Source organism: Phymastichus coffea, unplaced genomic scaffold, assembly GCF_024137745.1.
Source record: "Phymastichus coffea isolate CEN01 unplaced genomic scaffold, Cenicafe_Pcof_1.1 PCOF00045, whole genome shotgun sequence".
Taxonomy (NCBI): Eukaryota; Metazoa; Arthropoda; class Insecta; order Hymenoptera; family Eulophidae; genus Phymastichus; species Phymastichus coffea.
In genome coordinates, this window is record NW_026706856.1 from 1,966,422 (window position 1) to 1,994,242 (window position 27,821).

Sequence of the window (27,821 nt, forward strand, 5' to 3'; positions counted from 1 at the left end):
ATTTATTCATAATGCGGCTCTCTTTCTTTTTCATCCGCGCATACTTTCATTAAGGCGACTCGATATATCAAGGACGCAGCATCCTGTTACCAGGCGAGCACGCGATGCCGTAAGAAGCTAGCCACCATCGTCCGGTTTCCGTTTATGTACTGATTTCTCGATTATCTCTCGACTCCCGCGAGGCGAAGCGTATGTAATCTGTTATTACGGCTTTTCTAAGGCGCGACGAGCACTGCGCGGTCATTATTTTTAGATTGAGACCAAGAGATGCCACGCCAAGCACGTTATACTTACATATATTTATATTTTTTTTTTCGTTCGCGATGCCAGCAGAAATGCGCGTTCTAATTGTTACTTTTAATTGCTGGAATGAAGAGAAATAAATTATCGTCGAGAAACGAGTGAAAAAAAATTATTCTTTGCCCGGAGACAGAAATTGTTAAGAAGTAAGTGCGTCTTTCATCTTCCTCGCAATTCAAAAGAAACTAGAATTGAAACGAAAAAAAATTTCTATTCACAGCTTTTCAATCCTTCTTTTTTTCTTTTTAATATTAGAATCTTTTTCAAGAGCTCGACAAAGTAATTCTCGGTACTACTCCAAAAGATTATTCATCATACCGCTTAGGTAATCTTTTCAATTTCGAATTCATCGACATTTTAATCACTTCGTTCGCACCAAAATTCGACGAAGATTCATTAACACGTTCTTCCGTTTTTATTTTCTCCCACTGGTGTTCAACGAAAAATCATGTTTTCCTCGCTCAAAGAAAAAGAGAAAAAATTAGCCGCAAACTTGCAAAACCACTTAGTAAATATTCAAATAACAAAGTCGTAAAAGTTGCCTCCTTTACGAGCCGCGAATGATAAGAAAGAATTGAAGAGAAAAAAAGAGAAAAGAAGGCCGAATTTCATAACGACGAGCGCAACAGAAAGGTAAATAAAGTCACGCCTTCGAGCGTACGTATGCAACGCGCCGGGATGCACTTGCAGCCATAAGCTTACGTCATTTTGCGCGGTGACTCGCCGTATAGTTAAATAAACAGGAGGAAAAAAAAGGAGAGGTCGGGTTTTTCTCTCTGTGCCCGCTGCCACCGACGCTCGAGCCATTGCAAAAGCAGAAATAAATAAAAACGAGAAAGAAGGGTGGTCCGCTGCTCGTTATTGAGACTTCGCGACTCGGCATCGTCTTGTCTGACGCTGATTGTGCACCGAGCGCTCCTCCAATGCTGCAGTTTATGTAAGTCCAATGGTGCCACGATCGTTAGCGTCGGCATCAATCATTTTAATGGCAAATTTCAACTTGTTTTTTTCGTTTTTTTTTTTTCGTCGGCCGTCCTTTTGCTTCGAGTTTTGCGGCTGATATTTACGCGCGTCACGCTGCACTTAATTATATATTACGCACGTCATTGAGGTTATTTTTAACAGTGAATTAAGCTAATCTAATTTATTTGTATGCAATAGGAGATATTTAAGCAATATTTTTGATTTTTCAGTCGAAACAATTGGCCTCCGCTGGCCTAACAATTGACTACTCCGAGTAAATGTCCACTGCAATAAAGCGCCTCGTATACCGTATATGTATTGGAATATCTGATTAGATAGAAAGCCGTACGAGGCGGTGGTTGTGTCATCTTCGGATAGGTATCACGCAGACGTAATTGAATTTAGTGTATTTATAGATCGCAAGGAGTGCGTGTGTGTCGAGAATGAGTGTCAATGACTAACATTGGGATGACTTGAGAAGGTCAAGATTTATCGCATCGCTACGTTGCACCTTTATCGATCTAATATTTCGTATATATTTTTTTAGTCTAACATGGCAGTTTCGTTTCAGGTTTAAGAGACTTGTCCCGTGAAACTTAATAGCTGGCTATATGGAACCAATGGCAACTCTTTTTTTTCACGTTATTTGAGACCGCGATAAAATCACGTATTTCTTTAGAAAGAACAACACATGCTTGGCATGATATCGACGAAAATGCTACAGCGCTGTAGGTGTCATTTTTCAGATTTTTAAGATTTTTCAGATTTTTCAGATTTTTCAAATTTTTCAGATTTTTCACGAGACGGCCCAAATACCGCAGGCCAATATTTTAGTGTTGTTAGGTGAAGCTCTCGCCGAGAGTCAAGGTTTGGGTCGCACGCGATAACAACAGCTCGCACACGTTTTTATTCCAGAAAAAGAGAGCCGTTAAGTCCCACGCCGAGGACCGATTTGAATCATCTCTAAGAGCCGCTTCACGAAAATGAACCGAGCTACAATTGAGAAACTGCTGATAATTACGGAATTACGGCGCGTGCCCGTGCTGGCTAACTTATTCGTAAAGCACTCGATCTCAGACATTCACCTAGTTCAAACAAAGAGATGCTGCACAGAATGTCTGCATCGTATTTCATCTACCGATTTCATGCGGACGCTTACCGTATGTTCGTCACTGCTATATACATCGATCCGGACAATTGTTCCAATTCAGCAATGACAGGCGTCAAAAGCATCTCTTTGTCGGCAAAGCTCGATAATGTTGTATTCGCAGCTCAAATAAACCTGCGCGCATCGACACTCATAAAAGCTTTAGCGAGAGGAGAACGAATCGAAAGCCAGTCCCTTCATCGCCGAATATAAACAATTGCGGGCAGCAAGGGGTCTGCTTAAAGCATCCCGGAGTCTTGATTGATTTATACGGACTGCAAGTTCGTTCGCTTGTTTACCTACGCGAGACTTGACCGTGCGATTAATCAACAAGTGGCGTGAACTGGAGCAATTAGCTCGAACAATGTTTCTTTGTGATGACAACGGTAAAATTTCTTGAAAATAAATAGGTTCTTACGAAAGTGGATTTTTAAGAGGTTGAAAAAGCAATTTTTTTATTCCACATCGGTCCACGCGTAAATGAAATGTTTGGTTTTTCACGGAACACCAGCTGCTGCAGATTACGCAACTTGAAAGCATTTATTCGTGTGTCTTCAAGGATTAAAATACGCTTACGTAATATACAAGTAAAGCAAAATTTAAGTGATTTTCAATCCCGTTGAAAGACAGCGAATTTCGTCATGCCCGACGGAAGAATATAAAATCGCTAATCAGTCGAAATGCTCGCGTATGCGCCACACAAGGGCATAAATTCCCGCAAGAGAGAAGGGCAGAACTAAGTATTGCGCACAAAAATCCTAGAGTGCAACGGCTGCACAATAATTTACGTAGTTCGCTTTCGCTTCGGCTTCTCTTTTCCGGCGCAGAGGTAAAAAGGAAACAGAAGAAGAACCATTTTCCCGAGAGAGGCTATATACTGGTGCGAGGCGTATATACGTCAATTTTCAGATGCATTCCAGCAGCCGAGGGCTTGCCTCTCTTTCTCTCTTCTTCGCCTTTGCTTTGTTAAAATGTCTCTACATCGCTCCTCGGGATTTCTGAATTCACCGCGCTACCTGCACGTTTTCCTAGGCTTGCGTTTTTTTTTCCCGTTCTTAATTTTCCCGCAGCGGCTGAATTCGCGCGTTCACGCTACAAAATTGTTCTCGTTTCGACGAGATGAAAATTCGCGGCTAATTGGACTGAATTTGACAAGGGTCGAGAAAAATATGGCCACGTCGAAGTCGAATTATTCGCAGAAAATTACTTGGAAGAAAAATGAATGATTCATATTCCATTCAGCAGATGTACGTAAAGAGATGTGAGATGTCACTTTAAATACTGCGGTTAACGACTTTAAGATGGCTCTGAAGTGCTACGTAATCTCGAGCGTTAATTCTATTCTTACACAAAGGCCATCAATCTTGTCATGAAATTTTTGTCACTTTCGCGTACTGCGGTGAATTGGCTTTTTTACATTTTCGTTCTCCCGGGCCGCTCCAGAATTATCCCGGCAACGAACAAATCTCTACCTGCTTGCCTTTTTTCCTCGGACACAAGTGTACGGTCTTTTGTCCGGAGAGAGGAGAGAGAGAGAGGGAAAGGAAGGTATTTGGGCGCAATGCCCCTTTTCCGAGCCACTGGAACTCAAGTGCGTTTTGCTCGAGTGTGCGCACCAGTCAGAACAATTTTCGAATCGCGCTATCGGCGGAATGTATGTCGCGTGACTGTCGAATAAACAGCTCGCTCTTGTAAATCGAAGCGAGCCTTTTGTCGATCAGTGCCGCAAGAGTCGCCCATAGCGAACGAAACGCCAGCTGTCCGCGTCGCAGGCTGCGTTGCAACGAGCTGTGCCACGAACAACATCGGCCGGCGAAGGTCGCGGAAGAGGACGCGACCGCGTGTATATGGATTTGCCAACGACGGCGGGGCTGCGTAGCGGTAAACGCGAAATTCGCACGTGCGCGCGCCGAGCGAGCGAACAATACTGGCGCGGAGAAGACAGTGGCTGCATCCGCGCGCTGCTTGCCACCTCGCGAGAGCTTCCCGGTTATCGGACGGCCGACGCCGTGTTACGCATCTGTTTCCGATGATCAGCCAACTGCGAAACCCGCGTTATGAACAATTAGCAGTCGTGGCGCGACTGCGCTACTCGCACGGCGAGCGCTGCCACGAGTCAACGGTCGATGATTTCGAGTGGCGAGCGAGATTTTGAAGAAAACACGCCGAGCGACACGGATACGTAGGGCCGATTTGTAGCGAAATAACAACAAACGACAAACGCGAGTCTACCTTATGGGAAAAAACGGAGTTCAAGTAGCACGTAACCGGCGCGATAGAGAAGGAACTGCGCTCAGAATAGCGCGTTGAATATATATCCAAACAATGCCTGCATGCGTTTTGTGGAAAGTCGAATCTATTCGGCGCGCTGCAAACTAAACGACCGAGAGAGAGAAAGAGAGAGAGAGAGAGAATTGGCCTGCGCGGGCGTTTCACTTCCTCGAGAATCGCGCTTGGCTTTTTTCCCACGAGACCGAAACACGCACGCGCGCGCACCACACACGGCGAGAGTGGAAAGCCGTACGTTGCTCTAATTGGCAGATATCGACGGGCAAGGTGAAAAGTCAACTCTCCGTATGCATGTAATGAGCTGCGAATGATAAATGCGCAACTCGAGGATAAGCGGTGGAATTGCATTGGCGGTGCTTCGCGCCGCCTGCCTCTTTATCAACGAGGACGTTGGCATCCCAATCCATTGCACTCCGTCATTGAGCGCGACACAAAACTCGAGCCAACATGTCAATTGTTTTCTAACGAACAAAGTTTCGCTCTTCGACAAAAGAAACTCTGTTAAAAGTTGGCGTCAGCGTCGCGGATGGTTAGAATGCGTCCGGCGAACAAATCATAAGTCAAAAAAACAGCGTTACAAAAGACCGATCAAACGGCTTATTTATAGAGCCAACGGAATAATAACGATACACGGACGAGTTTTCAAGCAAACAAAGCGAGCTCTACGAGGCGACAAACGTATGAATGAAAGGCCGATCGTTACAATGCGCTCGACGCAACGCAACGCACCGCGCGCAGTCCGCAAGAATCATTGCGTCGACGCGCGATCGTGCATAACCTACGGCGGCACTCCGAAGCCGCGAGAATAAATAAAATTGACCGACAATGGGCCCTGTAATAATCCTGCCGGATTCAGGCCAATAATCCTCGTCGTCGCCGCCGCATCTTGCGCCTTGAAAGCACTTGGTCGATTGCGGCGACAACGAGCATTGCCCTCCCACCCGTCAAGGTTGATTTGACTTTCACATCGCTCCTTGCCGTCGAAGCTTCTGTGCCACCGCGACGTTGCCTTATTTTGCTTTGCTCGCCGCAACCCTTGACCTACAACGCGTTCTCTTTTTTTATTCCGATAACGAACTCGTGGCGGACGCCTGCCTTTTATTTTTACCGTTCTTACGCGAATCTCGTTGCTATTAAGCGGCAGAGTGCTATTTATAGAAAAGCGCTACTTTTCGTTATGTCACAAAGACTTTGACGCTGGTCACCAATTTCGAACGACCGATCTCAACATTGTAAACGTTTAGTCAATGAAATTGCCAAGCAAGTTGATACAGAAAATGAAACAATTTTAGCGAATATAATGCTAAGTCTTAAATCAACTGCCAAGGATGCAATTTAACTTGACATGCGTATTAAGATTATCGACTTATTCAGCGGTGATTTGCAAAGAAAAAGATTTGCAAAAAAAGCGTCTAATTAACATAACTCCTGTTTGTTTGCCAAGTTGTGCCAACGTTTTACGAATATGTACATTGGAGATAAAGTTTTTTGCGTGATTGTCAATTTACAATGCGATAAAATCTAATTCTATCATACATGGACAAATACACTGTTGAATATTTGCAAATTGACTATACGTATGTGCATTAAGATTTTCTTTGGTAAAAAAGAAGAGAGCCATTACCATAAAAGGGTTTTCTGAACAGCTATACTGTTATAACATCTTAGTCACGACTTTGAATATTTACCACAATAAATCGAGATTTAATATGGCTATCGGGGAAAAAGACGGTAAAATCGGGTAGCCTTTGCTCATTCTAGAGAGATGTTGTGACGTCCATTTTCTCCTGGCTCTCGACAAATATTTCAGAAAGGGCTTTCACCTCGGTCACGTCGAGCAATAAAATAAATAGCTTATCGCCGCGAGAAAAATCTCCCTTAAAGAACTCGAAATAACAAGAAGGCGTTTGTTACGTAACGTCGACAACCTTTGTCGCATCGACAGGCCAAATCCTTTTTTTTCTTGACGGTACTAGGCCATAAAGTTAGGACTGTCCACGCGTGCCTTATTGCTAAGGCTGCCCGCCACGGAGAAAACTCGCGTCCATCACTCTTCATTACCCTTTGACCCGGGCTTCCCCTTCCTCTCGGACTCCGCGTCCGTTCACGGTTTCTGATCCGCCGAGTCGAGCGCAAACATTAATAAGATGTTGGTACTCGATCAATCAATTGATATGTAAACAACCTTTGTAAAGAACGCCTATCTCATTTACCTTGCTCACCAAGGTTCCATAATATTTTTGCGTAAAACGCAATTTGGAGAAAAATCTTATAGCAGTATATATAGTTAAAGTAGTGAGAACTGGTCAAAACAAAGGTATAGTGCGTTCCACCGTAATAGATACGTAATTTAGAACGTGCGTCGTAAGTTTACACACGCTCGAAACAAATACCTGATTGACGACTTATTATTCTCTAATTGCATCTGACTACCAGCAGATCGTTAAAGTTTACCTCTTACTATAAAATCATACTTCCTTTTAACATAGCATGCTTCGCTGTGAACTAAGTAACTGCCGACACTCTAGATTGATTCTATTGAACCCCTTCTCGATTGAACTTTTAACAAACACTCGGCTATTCCTTCATCTGTACTAAAATAGAGTGTCTTGTTTAAAAAAAAACAACCTATGTTTATTAGAGCAATTCTTTTACTTCTACATAACCGTGAGAATACAGCAACCTCGATACCATCGATCAATACATACACAGTAAAAAAGAAAAAGGCTCGATAATGACTCTACCAAGTAGAGAGAAAAAAGGAGACACGGAGGTTTTGCCAATTTCTATTGTGTTTCCAAACAAATTCAATTTGTATCTGGCGAATTCAAAATTCAACACAAATTATCTATCTCGCCACTTGGAACAAGCTGCAATGAAGTAGCTAACCTTTACGATACGACTACGAGAATAGAATGAAAGAGACACGAGTCGGCTATGGCACCGAGAGATTTTCTCGTCGAATTGTGGTGGCTTTATCGAGAAAAGAACTATCACTGCGCTCCACGGATTTTCAACACTCATACGATATATATATATCTCTAATGAAAATCTATCGAGTGTCAAGAGAAAAAGAACTTATTATAAAGACTAAAACCTATTTCTGGATAGATCAAATTGGACGCTACGATTTTAGTTTCCGCGACGAAAGAAAAATCTCATCCTTTTATCGAGGAAACATTACAATTTCTTTTCATTTTTATAAGGTGGTAGCTATCAATGAAAAAAAGGCTCTTGATCGTGAATGGAAGTGTCACGCGTAGAAAATAAAATCCATGAATTACCCCACGATGCATTGTCAAAGCAATAATTATCTTGATTGCGTAACTATAGAGCACACCCACGAAAGAAATCCTTTCTCTGGCTTCAAAAAAATCTCAAATTAACATCCCAATTGAAAAAAAGTGCACGATCAATAGCCTTTTCCAACGCAACAATGAAAAAAAAAAAAGAATAGCCGAAGTGAGATCGCAGTGAAAATCCTTTGGCGTTGCAACAGCTTTATAACGTCCAATTGGCCGCGCGACCATGACCGGAGGACCAAGCCTTGTGGGGCATTGTTCGCGATCAGCTTGCACAACGATCATCGCGCGCGTCATAGCGGGACAACAGTTGCCTTAGAAAATCACACGAAGCCTTTTTTCGGGGAGCCTGCCTGCCCGTGCTCCTGCGTAGACGTAATTAAGAGAGAAGACCGGGAGGTCGTCCGAGAGAGAAAGCTGGAAAAACATTAACATAGCAGAGTGATCGAGGCGTGTGCGAGACGGAGAGCTTGTTCGCGTAATTAAGACTGGCATTCTTACGATTGAGTTACTCGATTATCTGCGCTCGCGCAGCTGACACACGTAGCACGGACAGAAGAAAACAAGTGACGCCGAGAAGAATTCGGTGAATCGATCAAAAAGCAACGTCGATCGGCAGCTCTATGCACGTATTAGGACTCATCCTCTCACGGCGAGTTTAAAGGAACGGATACAAACAAGGCGCTGCGAAGAGCATAACATACACGAGTTCAACGTACCGTGGGGAAAAGAGAAAGTATCGACTGCTGTGTGGCGCGCTCGTTTGCCGAGACTCCACGAGTCCTGGCAAGGTCGCCGACGGCGATGATCGCGAGCAGCTGATCGCGTTATATACACGGTCCTTGCGGAGGTTTCGACGCGATGAGCCATGCGCGTGTCTTTTATCTCTCACCTGGCCCTGATTTACGTGACAGACTACTTCCGATTTGTTTACTTTCATTTTCGCGAGCTAAAGCGCTACGTATAACGATCAAATCAGCCGATTAAAACCAACTACTTAATCAAGTTTTTTTCCCCTCTAAACGGGCGTCTTGAAGGAGAAATACGATTATCTGGAAATGGAGTAATTGTGAAAGAGCTTTTTTTCCTCTCGTTCGCAATTACGACGCACTATTTTCGGAGTAAAGTAATTTGCCACGCGCGAGAGCACAAAGAATTCCTTTTTCCCTTTTTGTTTCTTTTTAGAAAGAAAAAATGCGAATCCCTTCTTGCGTTTCCAACTAACCTACATTGCCAGATATTTTTTTCCATGCCACTTTCGGATTGTTTCGCACGAGATAAAACGATTCTCTCTCGCCAAATTACAAAGCTCCGCGCGCGCGCACGCGCTAATTCCGAAAACGTTGCGGCAATAATGGATGCTACACACACCTTTTACGTAGTCGTTGGCCGTAAAAGCATTCCAGAATATTTGTCGAGCTGCAAACAGCGCGGTTACGCAGTAGTCAATTCTCGATGCGGAACTTTGGCTTTTGAATAATTGTTAATTTTCTATTTACACCTGAATATTCAATTTTACAAGCATACGATGATAAAAGAATTGCTAAGAAACTAGTTATCGAAAAAAGATTAGAAAGCCGGCTGACAACTACTCATGACATGAGTGAAATATTCAGCAGTTTTCTATGACAACGGAAACCAGCAGGTATTTATCGATAAAACAATCAGCGCAAACCTGTCTCAAATTAGAAACATCTTTTCGGTAGTCAGTAGTAAGCGTAAATAACTCCAGAACCGCGACTTGTAAAAAACTGTCACACACCCACCTGTGGTTTACTTTGAATCTCCTGCTGCGTCTGCTGCTGCTGCTGCTGTTGCGGTTGCTGCTGCTGCTGCTGCTGCTGTTGCTGATGCTGCTGTTGCTGCTGCTGCTGCTGCTGCTGTTGTTGTTGATTGGTCCTCCACGTGTTGGCGACGGGCTGTCTTGGGCCACGTTTGTCAAGCAACAGTTCACTGGGGCACTTCTCGAAGATGAGCACTCTCTCAGCGACAGAGCCTCTGGTCAAAAACGGCCGCACTGGGTTGTGATTGGCAGTGTTGGTGGCTGCCTGCCGGATATGTTGCTTCTGCTGGCTGGTGAGTTCGGGGTGAGGGACCGGCTCGACGGGCCTCGGTCGCGAAGAGTTCAATCGAAGACCCCATCGAGACGCGATAAAGTCTTTCTCATCCTTCGGCTCCTTGTCGGCCAGCGCCTTGGCAGGTTCGGAATGGACGGCTGGTTCGAACTTGGACCTCGTAGCCGAGACAATCGGTTCGGCAGACTTCGGTTCTTGCGTGAGCGCCGTCTGTCCAAATCGCACCTTGACAAAGTCCAGCACGTCCCGATTCTTGGCCTCACTGCCAGGAGAATTGACCAGATGGACGTTGTTGACCATAGCCGCGGAGGTGAGGGCCTGAGGTGATATGAGAATTGGCTTGACTGGCTCGACTTTGGGTTTGGTCTCGCGAGCAATCGCCGGTTTCTGCTTGGGCCGCTCCAGCTCGCCGATGACCGCGCCGGTCTTGAGAGCGTTGATCAGTCGCTCCTCTTCCCGGGCCACCTCGTCCAAGTAGTTGGCATTGGAGTTGACGGGACTCTTGGCATTGAGCTTGGCCTTGAGCGGCCACTCGCCGCCGGTCGGAGTGGTCTTGGCGTCGATGGTCTCGAGGAAGACCTCCTTGTGCTGCTGCTGCGCCGGCTGCTGCTGCTTCACCATCTGCGCCCCGCGGCTGGCGAAGCTCGTCGGCCTCAGCTGACTCGTCGGCGTCTTCGGCTGCGCGGGCGCCTGCTGCTGCAGAAGCGGCGCGGAGTTCTGCTCGAACTTCTGCAGGGCGAAGGCTATGGAGGAGGGCAGGTTCTTGGAAGGCGAGCGCTGCCTCCGCGCCTTGTCCTCCACGACGAAGTTGTTGACCAGTTTCTCCAGATTGTTGTTGTCCTGGGCGAGAATGTCGACGGCCGCGGGCTTGTTGGCCTGGGGACTGCCGACTGGCGACAGCACGCTGCCGAACTTGTCGGTCGGCACCGCCTGGCAGCTGAGTATCTCGGTGGGCGCGAGGCCGCGGCTCTTCCAGGTCTGGTAGATCGCCTCGGCGTGGTCGCTGATTTGCTTGGCGATGGCGGCGATGTCCTCGTCGCCGGACGCGCCGCCGCCGCCGGCGCTCGCCGTCGAGTTGTGGCTGGCGCCGCTCGCGCTGTTCGGCGAGGTCGGGTGATCGCTCTGGAACTTGCGTCGCTGGTTGACCAGCGCGGACTCGTGCTTGGCCGTGGCGGCCATCTCGCGTGACACTGCTGCGGCTGCCGCCTCGGGCGCGCAGGGCATAGCTATTACGCGCCTGATGCTCGTCGTCGTCGCCCTGCACTGCACGGTGTTTGTTGTTGCGCTCGCTGCTGCAGCCTTGTGGTCGCAACGGCCGACCTCGACGACCTCGACTTGGTCAACAACGTCTTCTTTACCGTCGCTCGCCGTGCGCACGGTGAGTCGGCGCTGAGCATTCTGTGGCCCGAAGATTCCGATGGCGACTGCGACCGTTGCGGACTCGGATGACCACTCCGTTGTTGCTCGGTCGACGCTCGCGGATGACGAGATCACGAACGCGCCTACGCTGGCATCTGTGGCGCTGCTTCGTCTATGCTCGTGGAACTTTGTTCTGCAACAGAAAGACAAGTCGTCTGAGTTGGTGCTTGCGCGGACACTCTTTGGGCGTTTCGAAGGCAAGGTAACAACGCGACAAGTACGAGCTCAGCTCGAAACATCCAGGTCTATAATTTGCGAGATTATAAGACTCGGCGGCGTACGCTCGCAGCGATAGCGTCGATTGGGAATTGTCAATAGCAGTCATTGGCGGGCCACTTTCGATTGCCTTTTACCGAGCGTGTGCCAACGCGCCCGAAGTAGGTCACAATTATATTTGAAAAACGCGATCGCTGAAAATCGGGGACGTCGACCTCTCGCGAGCTCGGTTTTGAACCTATGTATAGCTTAACTCGGGACGGACGACGGCAACGCGTTAAGCCTTGGATTCGGCCGATCGTCTCTGCCAACTTTTGCTTATTTACGCTTGCTTCGCGCGTACGCGTCGCGCACCTACGCGGCTCCCGTGTCCAGCCCGGCAATTATCATTCGGCGCGAGCACTCGGCCCCTCCTCTCGACCGTGCACTCGGATCGAGAGCGGGCAGCCTTTTTCCCGAGGGAAGCGGCGTGCACGACGACGGTGCCTCGCCCTTTGATAATCCGCCAGAGAAGGCTGCCATCGGCGCGCTCAAGTCGTTGGCAAAGCACCTCTCGCGCGTCAGCCGCTATTAATATCGATGAGAATTTTTGCCGCTCGCGAGCTCGAGGCCCGCCGAGAGCGAAAAGGAAACGCGAGAATCGGCCGGCCGGCCGCGCAATGAAGCCAATTACCGCGCACAATAGACTGGAGACGCGCGAGGCTGATTTCGCGCTCGGAGGAGCGCGAGAAGCGAGCGTGCTCACCCGCGCTGGACTGCGCACACGGGCCTCTCGCGATGCATACTTTCACCCCGGGGCCGACGCGCGCGTCGTCGCGGCTCGGTGAAAATGTCCCGATGGCGAATGTAGGACGCGCGCGCGCTCGCGATTATTGTATTCAAATGAGATATCCTACGTGCGCGGCGCTCACCGAACCGGACTCCTCTCTTGCTCTCCTGCTCTCTCGCTCTTTTCCTCGGAGAACGGCCGGTGCGTCGAGTGGCGACAATCAAACTTAACGGCTACTCGAACGCTATTACGCGAGGGGGTGGACCCGTCAGCCTTTCGCAATTGCGTCGTCACGAGCGACTAAATCGTGACACGCTGGGGAAAAGCTTGAAACGGCTATATTTTCCGATTCCTCGAAGAGAGCCGTAGGAAAACGAACCGAGCATCACAAAGGAAACGAACAAGCGAAGGGAGTCGGCGCTCGTTGCTTTTTCACTTGCTTCCTAGATTGAAATTCTTCTCTCGTGTCCGTCTCTCTCTCTCTCTCTCTCTCTCTCTCTCTCTCTCTCTCTCTATCGTTTGACGTAGCCAGCAACTCTGCACGCGCACGGGTCATTTACATTTATGGCGAGCCCCGCACTATGTGCTGCGAGAGGCTACCTTCTCAATTAGCCAACGATTCTCCGCGAAGATTGTACGAGGTAATTTTTCGGTGGCTCGCTTTAACGAGACCAGTTTAGCTGCTGCGGCATAGTTGCCACGGAGCTGACGAGCTTCCATTTTCCAACGCGATTTCGATTCGAGAAGAAACGTCGGATACGAGCACACGAGAATTTCCGATGAGCCCTAGTGTCTCGACAGATAATTTTAACTCGATGCAACCGGACGGATTTTCAATTAATCTTTACCGTTCACCCATCCGCGTCGTTATTAATCAGTGCGACCAACTGACCGACGCGCGACATTCAATATTGGCAGATTAATATTCATCTCTGCGAGTTCCAGATATCGAACTCACTTTGGGATATGACATGCACGTTGAACGAGAGCACACTTGGGAGTGTCCCAAATATTTGTAAGGAAAACACGATAAAAATAAATCATAGCAACAAGTGACGGGAGTGGGACTTTTTCCAGGGTTAAGTTATGTGTGCACACATCCATGCAATGTGAAATATACAATGTCGTTACAGCGTCATTATTGAAAAGTAAAGCGGTGAAAAAGGATATATATCCGAGCGAACAAGTGCCCCGAATGCACAACAAATGAGATCCCAGAAGCTCTTGATCGACACGGTCCGAAAAGTCCGAGTTCCCGCACGAGCACATGCACAACTCGAGCGAGAGACGAGGCGCTCTGGAAATTGAATAAGCTCTCGGCTGCTGTGACGAAAAGCCAGTCTCGATCGGCCCCGTTTATGCAATATCGTGCCGTCGTCGGTGGCCAATGAATCAAAAGCAAGAGTGCGACGGTGGCAAGTGAGAGCGCTTTTATAGCTTCTAAATTTGGATCGGCTTCTGCGTTTATTTTTTAAGCTCGGTTTCTTTTCGCCAAGGCGCCCACCCACACTCGTCACCCAATTTTCGATAACCGTAATCTTATTCAATGCAAATTGACGTAAGAATTAAACGATCGAGATTTGTTTCTTTCCCCATAGAGAAATAATGGACTCGTTAAACGTCTTCCTGAAACGTGTCGTTACATGTGTTGCTATGCTAATTCGATAACTGTATCAGCTTTGACGCGATTCCGTGATGACCATAACACACCTATCCGAGGAATATTTTCTCAATTAAAATCACGGATACGAATGGAAATTCATGCACAGACCGACGAATGGATTTATTATTCTAATGACCATTTTTCGCGTACTTTAATGGACGTTAATTTTCTTACGATTGCGTTCCGAGTGCAGCTTATGCAAGCCGGAAATTTCACGAGCGCACTTTTTAATATATTTTCGATTTTCGAAGCGCAGTTCTCTTAGCGATACCTATCGCAAATGAAAACGAAGCCTTGGCAGTACACTTAAGTAACGCGAAGGTAAGTATTTGAAAATCCAATTTACCCAAGTCAAACTAAGTTGGTCGTCGTTCCGTGATCCTCCGCGCGTATACACTAGCCGAGTTCTTCTCCATAACCTAAAATAAACACGTAGCACAGTGATATATCCCGAAAGGTTTTGCACTTTTTTCGCCGTTTTCACACCCTTCGCAAAGATAAAAAGTCAAGAGTATATATATAGAAGACGATGATAAGCGGCGACAAAATAAAGAAACACAAGCACACATAGAGGTAAAAGTAAAAGCCGTCTGCGGGACAACGTGACCACGACGCACTCGCTAAGAGCAAACGAAGCCAACTGAAGGCACACTGTATAGAGCAGTCCCCTTCTCACTCTCTCTCTCTCTCTCTCTCTCTCTCTCTCTCTCTCTCTCTCTCTCTCTCGTTGGAGCCACCGCGCCGCATTTTGCGTGCTGCTGCTGCAGTCCCTCTCCAATAGACTCCCCGTTCTCTATTGCTATGCTACTCTGGAGATCGACAATGGAGAGAGCCGACGCTTGATCCTTGACATCCTGTGCGTGTGCCCGACAAGCGAGATATTCGAGCACTCGTTTTTTTAACGGAAGTTATTTTTTCTGCCGAGATTCAAATGCTCTTGGCTGTTCAACTGCCGTTAGATTCGCTCTTATTACAAATGAAAATCGTAACTTTGTTGACTTGTACAAAATTACGCATAAATTACAGTTTTTTGACAGCGACAAAAGTTTTATTCGATATTTTATGTAAGCTCATCTTAGGATTATCGTTTTAAAAAATGTTTTAAATATGCCACCGAAATCGAACAGAGCGCTCTCAAATTTCTAACGATACGTTAAAACAAAAAAAATAATCGTAACGTTGACCGGTCAAATGTCGATTATTTTTGATTGAAGATATATACGCGGAAAGTGACGTAAACTCAGAGTGCGACGTTACATCGCTTAGGTATAACCTTCGTAAATCAATCTACCCTTAGAGGCGAGAAAAGATAACAAAAAAGGAATCGAATTTTGTCGTATTGCGCCATAAACTCGACGCGATGCAGTCTGCAGTGAGAAAACGGTTTGGCAAACCACACGGGATAACATAACGACCAAGCGAAACGACTTATAGAGTTTATGACTTCAGACGCTGTACTTGTGGAATTCATATTACACGCGAAGCCCGTGTTCGCTTGAACTTTAACCCGATCGGCAAAAAGCGCGAGAGGGAAAGGTGAATTGCCGTGGGAAACAAGTTGGATGTCTTTCACTCTCGTCGAATAGACCGTAGATACGACTTTCGCGCTCGCGATATGTATCGAAATTCATTTTTCGTATAACGAGACGTGCAGATCGCATGATTAAATCTGATCGTTTGCACGTATCGAGCGATCGAGTTACAATAACAGATTGGTAATGATATAGCTCTTGGAGCAATGCTCTTTTTTTATTAAAATTTGCGCGGGTAATTGGCAAATGAGCTTTTAAACAGCGATACGTACGTTATCGTGCGATTTTTCCGCGAGTAAAGGCACGAGAGGTCGCATTGATCGATACGTCGCTCGCGTTCGGCTCGAAATGACAATTTTGTGCAATTTGGATTGTGCAGTTGATAAGTCATCATTAAAAATAAGCAAGAAGCCTGGCAATAGGCGCAACAGCATTTCACACACATCCATTAATGAGATTGCCTACTTTGCCGTATAATAATCTCATTGAAATTCCTCAACCTACGAAGTATTAGCACTCGACGTCGGACCTTGAAAGAACGCGGACTGCGTGCGACCTTGGAGTTTTAAAAACACCGAAACGAAGTGAAAAAGAACAACAGCCACCTACGCAACGTAGCTGTCGCTCATTCGATTGCTATCGACGTGCTATTTCACATTGCCGGGGAATAAGGAAAACGAGAGGCGCGCACACCTGATCTTGCGAGAAATCAAAGTGAAAATTACGCGAGGCCGGTCATGACTTCGTGCCAAGAGGTTGGCGCGCGCGGATAACCTCCGAACGTGGAGTTGACGGCTGATGCGCGCCTCCACGCGAGGTCGTGCGAGTTTTAGTGATGCTAACGTCCCGTGCGTGCGTGCGTGCGTGCTTGCGTGCCTCGGCGTCGTTGTTCCATCATTCGTTGCGATCAGGTAGGCAGCTAGGCTATTACGCGAGAGGAGGACCTTGCTTCTTACAAACAATTACGAGGCCGTCGGCAATTGTTTTTGCTCGATCATTCAGAGTGTGCACTTGGGAATATTTACGCCCGCATGACAAGATTGGATTCTAATGGAGATATTTAATTGAAAGTGCTGCTAAGAAGTAGACCGTCCGTTGCAACTAAGGGTAGCTGCATATAAGAGGCCAAGCTCTGACCAAGCATCTGTACGAAATCGCGTTCAACTCCACATGCCACTGAGTATTTGTAAGGTTTTTCTATTTGTCCCAAGATCGTATAAGTTTGTCCAATGTCGTCAGATCGCTCTTTCTGGGCACTGACAGTGTCGAACGCTTATGTCACAGCTTCGACCTGCCCATAACAGTCGTTATGAAATTATCAACAGCCTAAACAAAACAACCGTACGAAAATTTACAGCAGCGATACAAAGCCTACTAATTTTGCCGAGCACAAGCTTATACGCACTTTGGCGACAGTTCCGCCAGACTGTAGCGCGAGAAATCTACCCAAGACAATAGAGTTGTTCGGAAAATTAAAAATTGGTCGAAGCGTACGTGCGTACTTGAGCTCGCTTCGCGCCGCAAATTGCTGCGGGATAACGAGTAAATCAGACGAGACGTTCTTACGCCGGAGAGAGCGGCGGGAAAGAGGGAAGGGGCAGGGGAGGGGGGAAGCAAGCTCGTAGCGAAACGATCGACCCGATTTAAAAGAGCGCCCCGCGCACAAAGGAAGGCATCGCAGGCGCTATATACGCGAGCTTCTGCTGCTCGCGAATCGTCGCTGTTCTTAGCTCGCGGTACGAGGAGGCGTCGGGGAGGGGCGCGAGTGGATGAGCTAAGCGCGAGACACACAAAAGAGCGCGGTGCCACGTAGCGAAACCAATGGAAGGTCGTGGCAGTGGTCTTTAACGCGGCGCGGCGCTCTCAAAGCAAGCCTCCGAACTCGCCCACTTTCGGCGAAAAGGGGCCCGCGCTGTTCCAATCGGTTTTCCAATGGACTCTTCTTTTATCTACGCTCACTTCACGATACTACGTGGATTCGCTTCGAGTGGCTATCAGTTTCGAGCTGTCGATCGTCAAATCGAGGCGCGCGAGAGATGCGGCCTCTTTGATTTTATTGTCTGTCATTTAAATTGCTTCTTCCACGCCTTGATTTATCAGCAACTTGAGTTTATCGAGCTTAGCACGAAATATTGCGTAGCAGGCTGTATTGAATGGATAAAATCAAATAGAGCTGGGCGTCAACTTGGCGAGGAAAATTGTGCGATAAGGATTATCGCAAATCGAAGAAGCTCTCGGTGCACTACGACACGACCGAAGTCTACGTAGACCGATTATAAATTTATTGCGTCTTTTCTCGTGCAGTTCATCGACTTGGCTCGTTCAGCCGTCGAGAGCCATTAAAATTGCGTGCCCATAATTCATGTAAATACGAGATTACAATGGAGGGAAGCCTGAATGATCTGTAAAAAAGTGAGGGCAAGGCGGGGGCTTCGATTCAAATATGAATGGTGCCTCGCGAGGGGCAAAAGTCGGCGAAGAGAAAGCATTTATCACGAAGCGCACGTGTGCCGCGCGAATCAGAGACAGAGTGCAAGGCACAAACACAGAGATTCGAAACAGAGAGCGGTGCGTCGTCTTATCAATAAGCATTGTTTCCTAGCTCTGGCAATCATCCACCCCTTTCCCGGATGATGGCTGCTCCGTATATGAGCCGCGCGAGTCGCGCGTATCCAACAATAGCCCCGTACGTGCCTCTCTTGTATCTCTGGATACCTTATCTGCAGCAACGAGCGCTCCAATTTTTTCTCACCTAGCTCCCCCGCTCGCTCGCTCGGCGCTTCAAAGACGACGAAAACCCAATAGCCGACAATTTTCGCGTGTCTAGCTCAAGTGCTCTTCTTTGTTTGCATTGTCTTTCCTTAGGCCATGCCAATTCATTAAACTCTTCAGCTATATTCCGAAGATTACTCGCAGGCGGAACGACGCGTTTACGCTTTGTTTGGAGGTCAGCAAGTAGACCCAATCGAAATTCAAATTTTTCATCGACGAGCGTTCCATCCCTCGAAAAGCATTATACAAACGAATGCCGCTCGTAGTCGTAACACCAAACGACCGTCGTGATTTGCAATTACTCCGCGGCACGGGCACGAATGTTATAACTCTGCGGTCTTCTCTACAAATTAAAATATTTTCCTACGGGAATGAGTCGCTCTCATCTCGTTAGAATAACGTCATCTCGAGCGTTTATTCGAGTCATCTTCACGAGGTAGTCTCGGAATAATCGGACAAAAATTAAATACTCGATGAAACAACCGAAGAACAATGTGATCCAGCGTGAAAAATAGCATTAACCTGTCACCTGAACTATCGTGCTCCATTAGCCCGAGCCAAATCTAAATCTTGCTTTAACTCTATTCGGTACGGATAACCAACAGAACCTGAGAAAGAGGCAAGAATAAAGGAGGCTACAAGCACACGGGAAGTAACGCCACGATGAACACGCGTAGCGATATATACATACTTTGCGTGTCTCTTGTTGCTTCTCTTGGTGGTACTTTAAAATCGCATTAGCATGGCGCGCGCGTTTTGCGGCGGGATTCGACACTCTCGAGAGCGCTGTCTGATCGCGCGCGCGCGCGCACGCGAGAGGCGTCTCGCGGTCGGAGACATCTATCGCTTCGACGAGCATTTATTGTTGCGTGACGCACGTGCTGCGGCTTCTTTTTTTCTCTCATTACTTCCTGATTCGTCCCCGGGGATTTGAAGCGTCGATAACGCTTTTATTCATGCTTTTTTGCTTGGTTTCGTTGCGCTTGCATCGATCGCTGACTTTCATCGAGCAAATTGCTTCGTTTCATTAAAAAACAAAACGGCTGATTTCGTTTTGCTTTTCTTTGGCGAATGTACGTATGAGCATCATCAATGAACGAAATACGCCCCTGTGTAAGAAAGCGTATGGTAAAGTATGTCAATGTTTGGCGCCAATTTCATGCTTCTAATCATATTTTAAGTTCACTAGTGTTATTTAACGCGCCTCGCACACTTTCTTGTTATTTTTCTTTAATCAATCTAATCATATAAATAACTTTTTTAATCTGTTATCCGTTGGCGGTACGGTAATATTCTGTTATTATACAATCATAACTTTAGTCAGCAACAGTAGTTTTCTAGGACCGCAGTGTTATACCTATTACTATTAGTAATATATTTCAACATCGAATGTTCTCTTGTTTCCTCGTTGCAAACACTCGTGAACATTCTTCAAATTTAATATTCTGATAATTATTTTCCGTTTCCCGCGCAGCTCTCACTTTACATGTGTAAAGCAATTAAAATGCAGTTTTCTCCATTTCATTCTATTAAATTTTTATTTCTTCTAATCACATTTTAACATGATACCATTAATTTCACAGTTGGTAATCAAATTATTCCAGCATAATTTGAAATGATCTTATTTTCTTAAAACGATTTATTAACGACATATTTTCATTTTTGCAGATTATTATGTACGTTAATTATTCATAAATTGAATTTATTGCTGGAATATAAATTTCACACTCTAAGATATATAATACCAATATTTTCAAGTATACGATTCAAATTCAAATTCAAATGTTCACGCTCTTTCTTAGTACCAGCCGATCACAACGCTGAATGTCGGCGATGGATCATTTTTTTAGATAGGCAACAGGACTAGTATAAGAATCGTAAAAATTTGGCAAAAACTATGATTAAGTGAAATGTCTAATGAAAAGGATGGATAAAATTATGAAACTAGCACCAAAGCCATACTTTAATGCCCCAACTTTTGTTACACTTCTGTATACCTCTTTCACGCGGGATATGCAAATACCGAGGTCTCATTTGCCAACTTGATTCCTCAGATTGAGAATACTGGCATCGATTGCTGTCCTTACCTGAAACAATAAATTGGAATTCTAATTAGACATCTATCGTTTCGAAGCAACCATTCGTTAATAAAAGCGAGTAGCTATAATTGTATAGTGAAAACTTGGCAATTCGGTTCACTAAACGGAAAGTGCAACGTTAGAGCACCGTAAATGAAAATAGAAGCAGAAAGCATTTCGTCAAACTTTGTTTGGTCGAGCGGCTGAAGCATTTGGGTCTATAGTTAAAACATAATATAGCTAGTTGAACATCAGAAAGCATATGTGTACGACTCTAACATACGATACATAGCTATTTCTTGTCATCAACTTGTTAACAGGCTGAAGATAAGTCAGATATCTTAAAGATTATAAAATAATGTAATATACGAGATTCTCCCTGGTTATTCTTAGCTGCGAATGTAAACAAATAATTATCTTCTCTCTCCCTCTTTGTCTGGCAGAGGATACAGCTGTAGCTCAATTTTTTTACGTGACACATTGAACTGCCGAACAAGGCATCATTTCGATACAAAAATTTCTTCGTCGTGCAAAAACACCAAATCATTAGCGTTTCCATCGTAATAAAACTTTCCCCATGCTCAAAAACAGTCGCGTGAAAGAAAAAAAAACAAACTCTGAGAACAAATATATACACGTACACTTAGCCCGCCGGCGTCGTAACGTTAATTATAATGTTTTTCTTTTAATGCTTTCGAGCCCGCGGTACACGAAACGAACAAATAACGCAGGTTTCGCAAAAGATAATTACCGTCCGACGTACGTCTTTCCGTTCGAAAGTTTTCTCGCGCGCGTCACGTGTCGATTTTTTAAGGCGCGCACAAAATGGTGAGAAGAACGCGACAAGAAATGACAAAGAAGAGGCCGTTTTGACGGAGAGTCGTGTTTACGGGATTGATCCGAACGTACAAGCGAGTCCAAACGGTGCAACCAACCTGTAGGAAGACAACGTTAGCGTGGCGCCGGTAGCACACAGGTGGGGAAAAAAGTCAAAGGAGCTTCGTACACGTTAGGGACAGGGACGAAAATAAAGCAAGGCTGGCAGGAAGTGTCGGAGCTGCCGGAACTGGTGTGTATCCCTTACGCGTGCCAACAGTATCCTCGGCGTAATATCGCTTGCACCGCGCAGTCTCGCCGCTGTGCACACTCTGGCTCGCGAGTTTTTCGCCGCGTTTTTTGATGCCCGCGTGCTCTTCGGGTCTATTTTCGAGACGGCAAGCCTCGAGGGAGCGAGCGAGCGAGCTACTGATTTATTAATGGGTCAAAGGCGCATTTCTTTGCATTGCGCACGCGGAAGAGTTTATCGTCGCGCTCTACTCTGACCGACCTGCGCTCCGTTTGATTTGTGGCTTCGCTCGCTTGCGTTCGATCTACAACAGCTAATGACCGTCGAGAGAGATTGACGGCTGACGGATCAAACGAACGACAGCAGGCACGCCGAGCGCTGTCTCGCAACCCTTCGTCGCGCGAAGGAGCGACGAATCACGACGAGAGCTAACCCGGCGTAATTCAAAACTCTCCGAGTGGTCGACGACGAGGCCACCTCGAAGATGCGCACAATAAACATCCGTTCGGCGCGAAAAGCCGAGACCACACTCGCGCCCGTAAACCGATCCCCGCGGACGCGCGCCCTTGCACCGTGTTCTGCTGGATCTCCCTTTTTTACGGAATCAAGAGTTTGTTTGCCGGGTCCACGCTGCGATCAGGCCTTTTCCAGGCTGTGGACGCGGAATTTCTTTAAAATACAAGCAGTTGAGTGACCCGTCAACAACCGACTGTTTTTCCGGCCGGTCGAGTAAAAATATGCACGCGCGTTCGGGCTTTGGACACGCGCGGATATAGCAACCGTGCACAAGACGAAATTTGTCTCGGCAAGCGTTGGAATTTTGTCTAAATTTGTCTCGGAGTTCTCTCTCTCTCTCTCTCTCTCTCTCTCTCTCTCTCTCTCACTCTCTATCTCTGTTGCTGCGTTACGCCGCGCCGATATCAGAAAGCCAGCCTGCATTCCTTGCGTGTCCAATTATTTCGCGAACACGCAAGAGGTAGCTGCACCAGTTGATTGGAAAAAAATGGCCGTTTTGTATTGAAGTGGGCACTTTTTTTCATTCGCGATCGTGGATTGATTCCCGTTCAAATTTAGAATCACGTGGGAGTATATTGGCGACGTGGTTTCGACAGTCTGAAGGAGTTTCCCACATCGGAGGGAACAAAGAAACGATCCGTCGTTAACGGTTATCGGACTGTCGTAGAGAAAAAACATACAGGGCGCGTAAAAAGACAGCCGCCGCATCGCGTATATTTTGTCTAGTTTTACGCGAAGGCAACTTTAGCTCCTCATGGTCGACGCGCAAAGAAATATTCAAAGTGATGAATCGCGGGTTATAAAAACTAAAAATGCTTCTCGAGCCAGGCGCGAGTCGAAAAGAAACTGCGTGGCACGTGCACGCTTCGCGCGTAATTTTTTCTTTTGTCGCTGGCAATCAGCGAAGAGAGAGAGAGAGATTCTTTCGCACACCGGAATGAAAACAAATAGTCTTTCCGAATCGATCGGTCAATAGGCGGCAGGCAAGAGTCCGTGGAAGAAGAATCTATGACGTTGCCGTTTTAGAGGCCTTCTTTCGAGCGGAGCCAATGACATTTCGCGCTCTGTATGGACGTGTGGGCAAGAGAGCTTCGATTCGTGCATACGCACACTACTCTTTTTCCCAATTCTGCCCACGTTTTGGTGCTAACGTATACTCCATCCGACGCGGCCTAGTGTAGTACACGTAGATCGATCGTTGAGAAAGCGATAGAATGCAAATAACTTTTGGCCGGCCAAGTCTATTAATAATCTTGCGCGGGCTAATTTGCCATACAAGTTTCTTTCCATTATTACAAGTCGCATTAACTATAGCCGAGAGCGAACAAATTGAAAATCCTTTAGCTCTACAATTTTTAGCGCGATAAGTCCGAAAATAGGGTTCCACGATATTATACGCGCTTGACTCGCTGAAAGAGAGCACATTTTTCGCAAGCAACGTATTTTCACAAAGCCTACCTCGCGCTATAAATTATAAATACAGATTTTAATAATGCAGCATATTATATACCCACGTGCTGTATATGCATACAAACGCACATTGTTGCTATACAAAGTGCGAATGATAAATTACTAAAATACGCGTGAAAAGGCTGTAAACACGGCTTGCAAAGTATCATTTCGAATTTAAAAATAAAATACGCCCAGCAAGCGAGATATGCATATGCCGATTATTAGCCATACGTCAGAATCCCGACAGACGAGGAATTTACACGTTAATCAATCTACATACCAATAAGTCACTCGTCAATCATTGAACTGCCGCTCACTGCGATCGCATCTCTCTCTCGAAAGGCCAGATCATCCTCATGATCAGTCGGTTTGTATCGACAGGCGTATGTACACACACGTGCAAATATCGTGGCAGCTATTTCGTTGCGCGAATGCCCCCGTATAAGGCACGCGCGACCCACGCGACGGGAAAGAAGAAAAACGACGCGCGTTCGTTTGACACGTCAACGAACCGTACTAGTCTATGCGGAAAACGAGCGAAACGCAGCGGCAGGTAGAATCGTTGAAAAATGCGCTCTATTCTTTGTTCGCTCGTCGCAAATACTCATCGCGCTGGCACGTTGCGAAGGAGCCGTGGAAGGGCTCCGGTTTTTCCGTTTTCCCGACAACGATCCGTAAATTCGAAATTGGGAGCAGCGAGATCCGAGCATATCGCCAGCGCGTAGAGCAAGGCGCTGTTGCACGCGAATAAACGCAGAGGCTGCGAGCGGCCTTTAAACTCTGCGTGGCTCTGACCTTAATAGGCTCGTTGAGCGCATGCGTCTGGCCGATCAATTAATTACATCGTCTAATTGGCGTGAAAATTGCACGCAGCAACGCGGACGTGCCAAGTGTCTTGCCAGAGAAATAAAATCATCGGCGATATCTTCGGGCCTGTGGCCGCGCGTAAGGAGAAGCAGACGCGCTTCGAGCCTCGGCTTCTCGGATTTGATGAGGCTTTAATCGCCGTGGGCGCAGCCCGTTATCCGCAGCGCGCCTGATATATCGGGCGGAGGCGAACGACTGCGTCGATGCGTCGAAGCGCCGAAAGTTCGATCCTAAAGTCGATCGCAAGTCGGTCGCGCTAACGACACTTTCGCGGCGAGCATCTCGATCGCACGGAAAGAAAGTGATTTTCGCGAAAATCGGTGAAAGTCCAAGAAGGCGAGACGCCACACGGTCGATCCTCGTGACGAATCCCTTCGAGCGGCGAGCGTGTCATAATGGGGCGCAGCGCGCGCAACGAGCAAGACAACGGGAAGGAAGCTCTGGCTACTCGACCACGCCGTCGCGCTTCTATCTTCTCTCTCCTTCTCTGTCGGCAGCAGTCGTTCACGGCGACGGCCGGGCGTCTAATAATACCTTGGCCGGCCGTATTTGGCAATGCGGAGGCCGGTGTGTGCGTGTGCGTGTGCGCCGACGATGAGCACGAGGAAGGCGCAGGCCGTCTTTCGCTCGTGCGTGCGCGGCCGCGCTTCCGCGTTCCTCGCGGCAGCGGCAGCAGCAGCAGCAGCAACAGCAGCTGATGGCCGCAGCCTTTTCGCCCGAAACTTTACGGCGCGCGAGCGACTGCCCGTGAATCGACGCGAGACTGCGGCTCGACTTGGAATCTCGCCCCGGCTTATCTGCTCCAAATTGAATCTGATACGGAACTGACGTTAATGGACCGTCGCTCAACTCAACGCTGCATTTCGAGGGACACTTTCAATGCAGTAATGGCGAAGCTGGAAAGGCAGATTTATCGCCACGCCGAGAGCCGAGCGACGTTTTACTGCAGTGTCACGTCGGCCGCACACCTGTCCACTTTGCAAAAGTGCAAATTCGTCGATCTAATTTTCAAACTATGACAAGCCCGCGCTGGCTTGTTGTGCGTTTCCTGTAAGCAGATTAGAAAATGGGCATCTGCGCGACGCGCGGCCAGTAAAGTTTAATGAGTTTACCCCAGCGCTGTGCCTTACGTATCGTCGCTGCCCCCCGATTCGTTGGCCCACATCGACTTATCGTCGCGCGGAAACCCGACCTAGAACTTGAGCGAGGCATGGATTTTCCATCTCGCCACTTTTGAAAATTCGCCAGAGAGTCGCTGACGCGTTCTTGGAGCGGCTTGCTTGGCGAAACGCGCACCGGGCCTCCCAACCGTTCTCCTCTCGACAAGCTGGCAAGCCTTGCGCTATCACTTGCTGTTCTCGCAATTAAAAGATACGACAGCTCAAGCCAGCTCGTTCTCCTTCCACAGAGAAGTTTTCGAGATCCGCGGCACGCGGCACCCGTCAAGCTGAAGCTCCCTCTCTCTTCCCGAAAAGATCGAAAGATTTGTCGAATGAACGCGTTGCGCCGTCTACGTTGGTCGAGGGTAACGAGCGTGAGTGCGGTGGCGCACTCGTCCATTATCGTAACGCCAGTCGACCTCGACGCCCTTCTTCGACGAGAGAAAGAAGGGAAAGACAGAAAGCAAACAAGAAGCTTGGCAAGGCGCGCGCGCGCTCCGCGGCGCACCCACGTTTTCATTTCTAGGTCGAGGCGCTGGCTAGCTGGACAGGGCGTGGTATGGCTCTGCGAGCGTGTGCTGTCGCTCACGCAAATTGGCCGATAGGCAGAGTGCGCGCGCGAGCCTGCACCCACCGCTCATCCGCTGCGCGGTGTATCCCCGCGTCCCGAGCTCTGCGGACAAGGGACGTTCACAGGGGGCTCCGCGTCGCAGATGTGCGAGCAAGCGAGTGCCGACGAATGCGTCCGTTCGCAACTGATCTCGCTCGACAGTCCACGCGTCCGCAAATCTACAAGTGCCGCACTCGCGTTCAGCCTCAAATCATGTTTGCCGAGTTAATCGCCTCTATTTCTGATAATGCGCCTGCAAAATCCACTGCACACGACAGATTGTAATCGGAGACGGATAATGGGATCGGGCTGGGCTTTCGCTTTTTCGAAGGCTCAGGTTTTTCATTTTATTGGAGCGACGTGCTGTGCACCTACATAGGAAGTTTGGAGAATCGAGGGCCTCGCCCGCGCACGTCAGCCGCCTTTCCTCGTTATAGATGACTTACCGTGTCAGAAGCTTTATATCAGCGCGATAAAGCTCGGACAGCAGTATTAATTTCCTAAGGCAATGTTAATTTTGCATCTAGGATGCGTCCGAGGACAAAATCTTTGACCTTTTTCTGTCATTTTACTTTCTTTTGTAAAATCTTTGGAGAACTAAAAGCAGCGAGGCGGCGCTGCCAGAAATCCTCCGTGCCGAAAGTTTGACAGCAAGTCGCGTGTACATGGTATTTTGATTGTTAGCCGAAGGAAAACAAGGCGTCGCGCGCGCGTAGAGGGTATAATGGAGGCAAAAAAGCTCGCGGCGGCAGCAGCTTGCGGGAAGCTCGCGCGCGAGTCGATCGATGCCTGGCGTCTCCGCGGTTTTACTGGCCGTATATACGTCGCCGCTGGCATGTGGCAACTCTGTAAAGACCGCGCGACAGGCAGAATGCTTCCCCCTTCTTTCGGGGGCAGCGTCAAATCTGTATTTTCGAGTCGCACGAGCGCGGAGCTCGCGTGCACTCGCAGCCTTTCAACCGTCGCAAGGTTAATGTGGGAGAGAACTGACCGTCTGCAGCGGCGATTATTTGTTTTCTTCAGAAAGGTTTAATTGGAAGAGCGCTCTTCAAGACTGTGAATCCCATCGGGAGGAAACTTGGCGAATGTTGTTCGAAGCTACCGAGAAACTTTGCTTTTCAACATCTTTGTACGCGACTTTTCGAAAAATTGAAGCGCGCGAGCGTCGCGAGCTGGCTGGCAAAAATTGATGGCATTTCTCGAAACGGTAAAAACTCAAGAGCGCATAAGCTTTTGATAACCTTGATAGCCGAAAAGGTCAAGGTATACGTCGGCACTCAATCCGAAATTAGTGCTTGCCCAAGAGAAATAAAGAGGAAGCAATATTCAACGTAGACTGTAATATGTGAATAGCATTGAAGCACGCCAGACGCACCTACATTTCCAGCATAATGCATCCGCACAATAGCGTTCCTCCACGACTAGTCGAGTCTGCCCCCTTATCTCGCATCGATATTCAAAACACGTGACGCCGAAAATTGCGTTGACGTGCAAAACATTCTATTCGCCCTTTGTGCGCGAAGCAGTTATCTCGCTAAGAAAAAGAAAGCATTGTGAAACAACTGCCAGACGATCGTCCGTGTTTCTTTCGCTGCATTCATCGTCGGCAAGTGGTCTGACGAGAA

The 27,821-nt window shown here is 47.5% G+C and overlaps 1 protein-coding gene across 4 annotated transcripts in view; it reads right to left on the reverse strand.

Annotated features, from left to right (window-relative positions):
• Positions 1 to 27,821, reverse strand: part of LOC131664791 (formin-J-like) — a 43,707-nt gene that overhangs the window by 8,838 nt on the left and 7,048 nt on the right. For 2 of the 4 annotated variants that reach the window (XM_058936159.1, XM_058936162.1), the window contains exons 2-3: positions 20,445 to 20,534; positions 9,768 to 11,628 (exon numbers count right to left, since the gene is read on the reverse strand). In XM_058936159.1, coding sequence (XP_058792142.1) covers positions 9,768 to 11,300 — 1,533 coding nt within the window. In that variant the 5' untranslated portion in view covers positions 11,301 to 11,628; positions 20,445 to 20,534. Of the gene's footprint in view, positions 1 to 9,767; positions 11,629 to 14,489; positions 14,771 to 20,444; positions 20,535 to 27,821 lie in introns of those variants that run through there. The other 2 variants (XM_058936161.1, XM_058936160.1) reach the window with 2 other exon arrangements.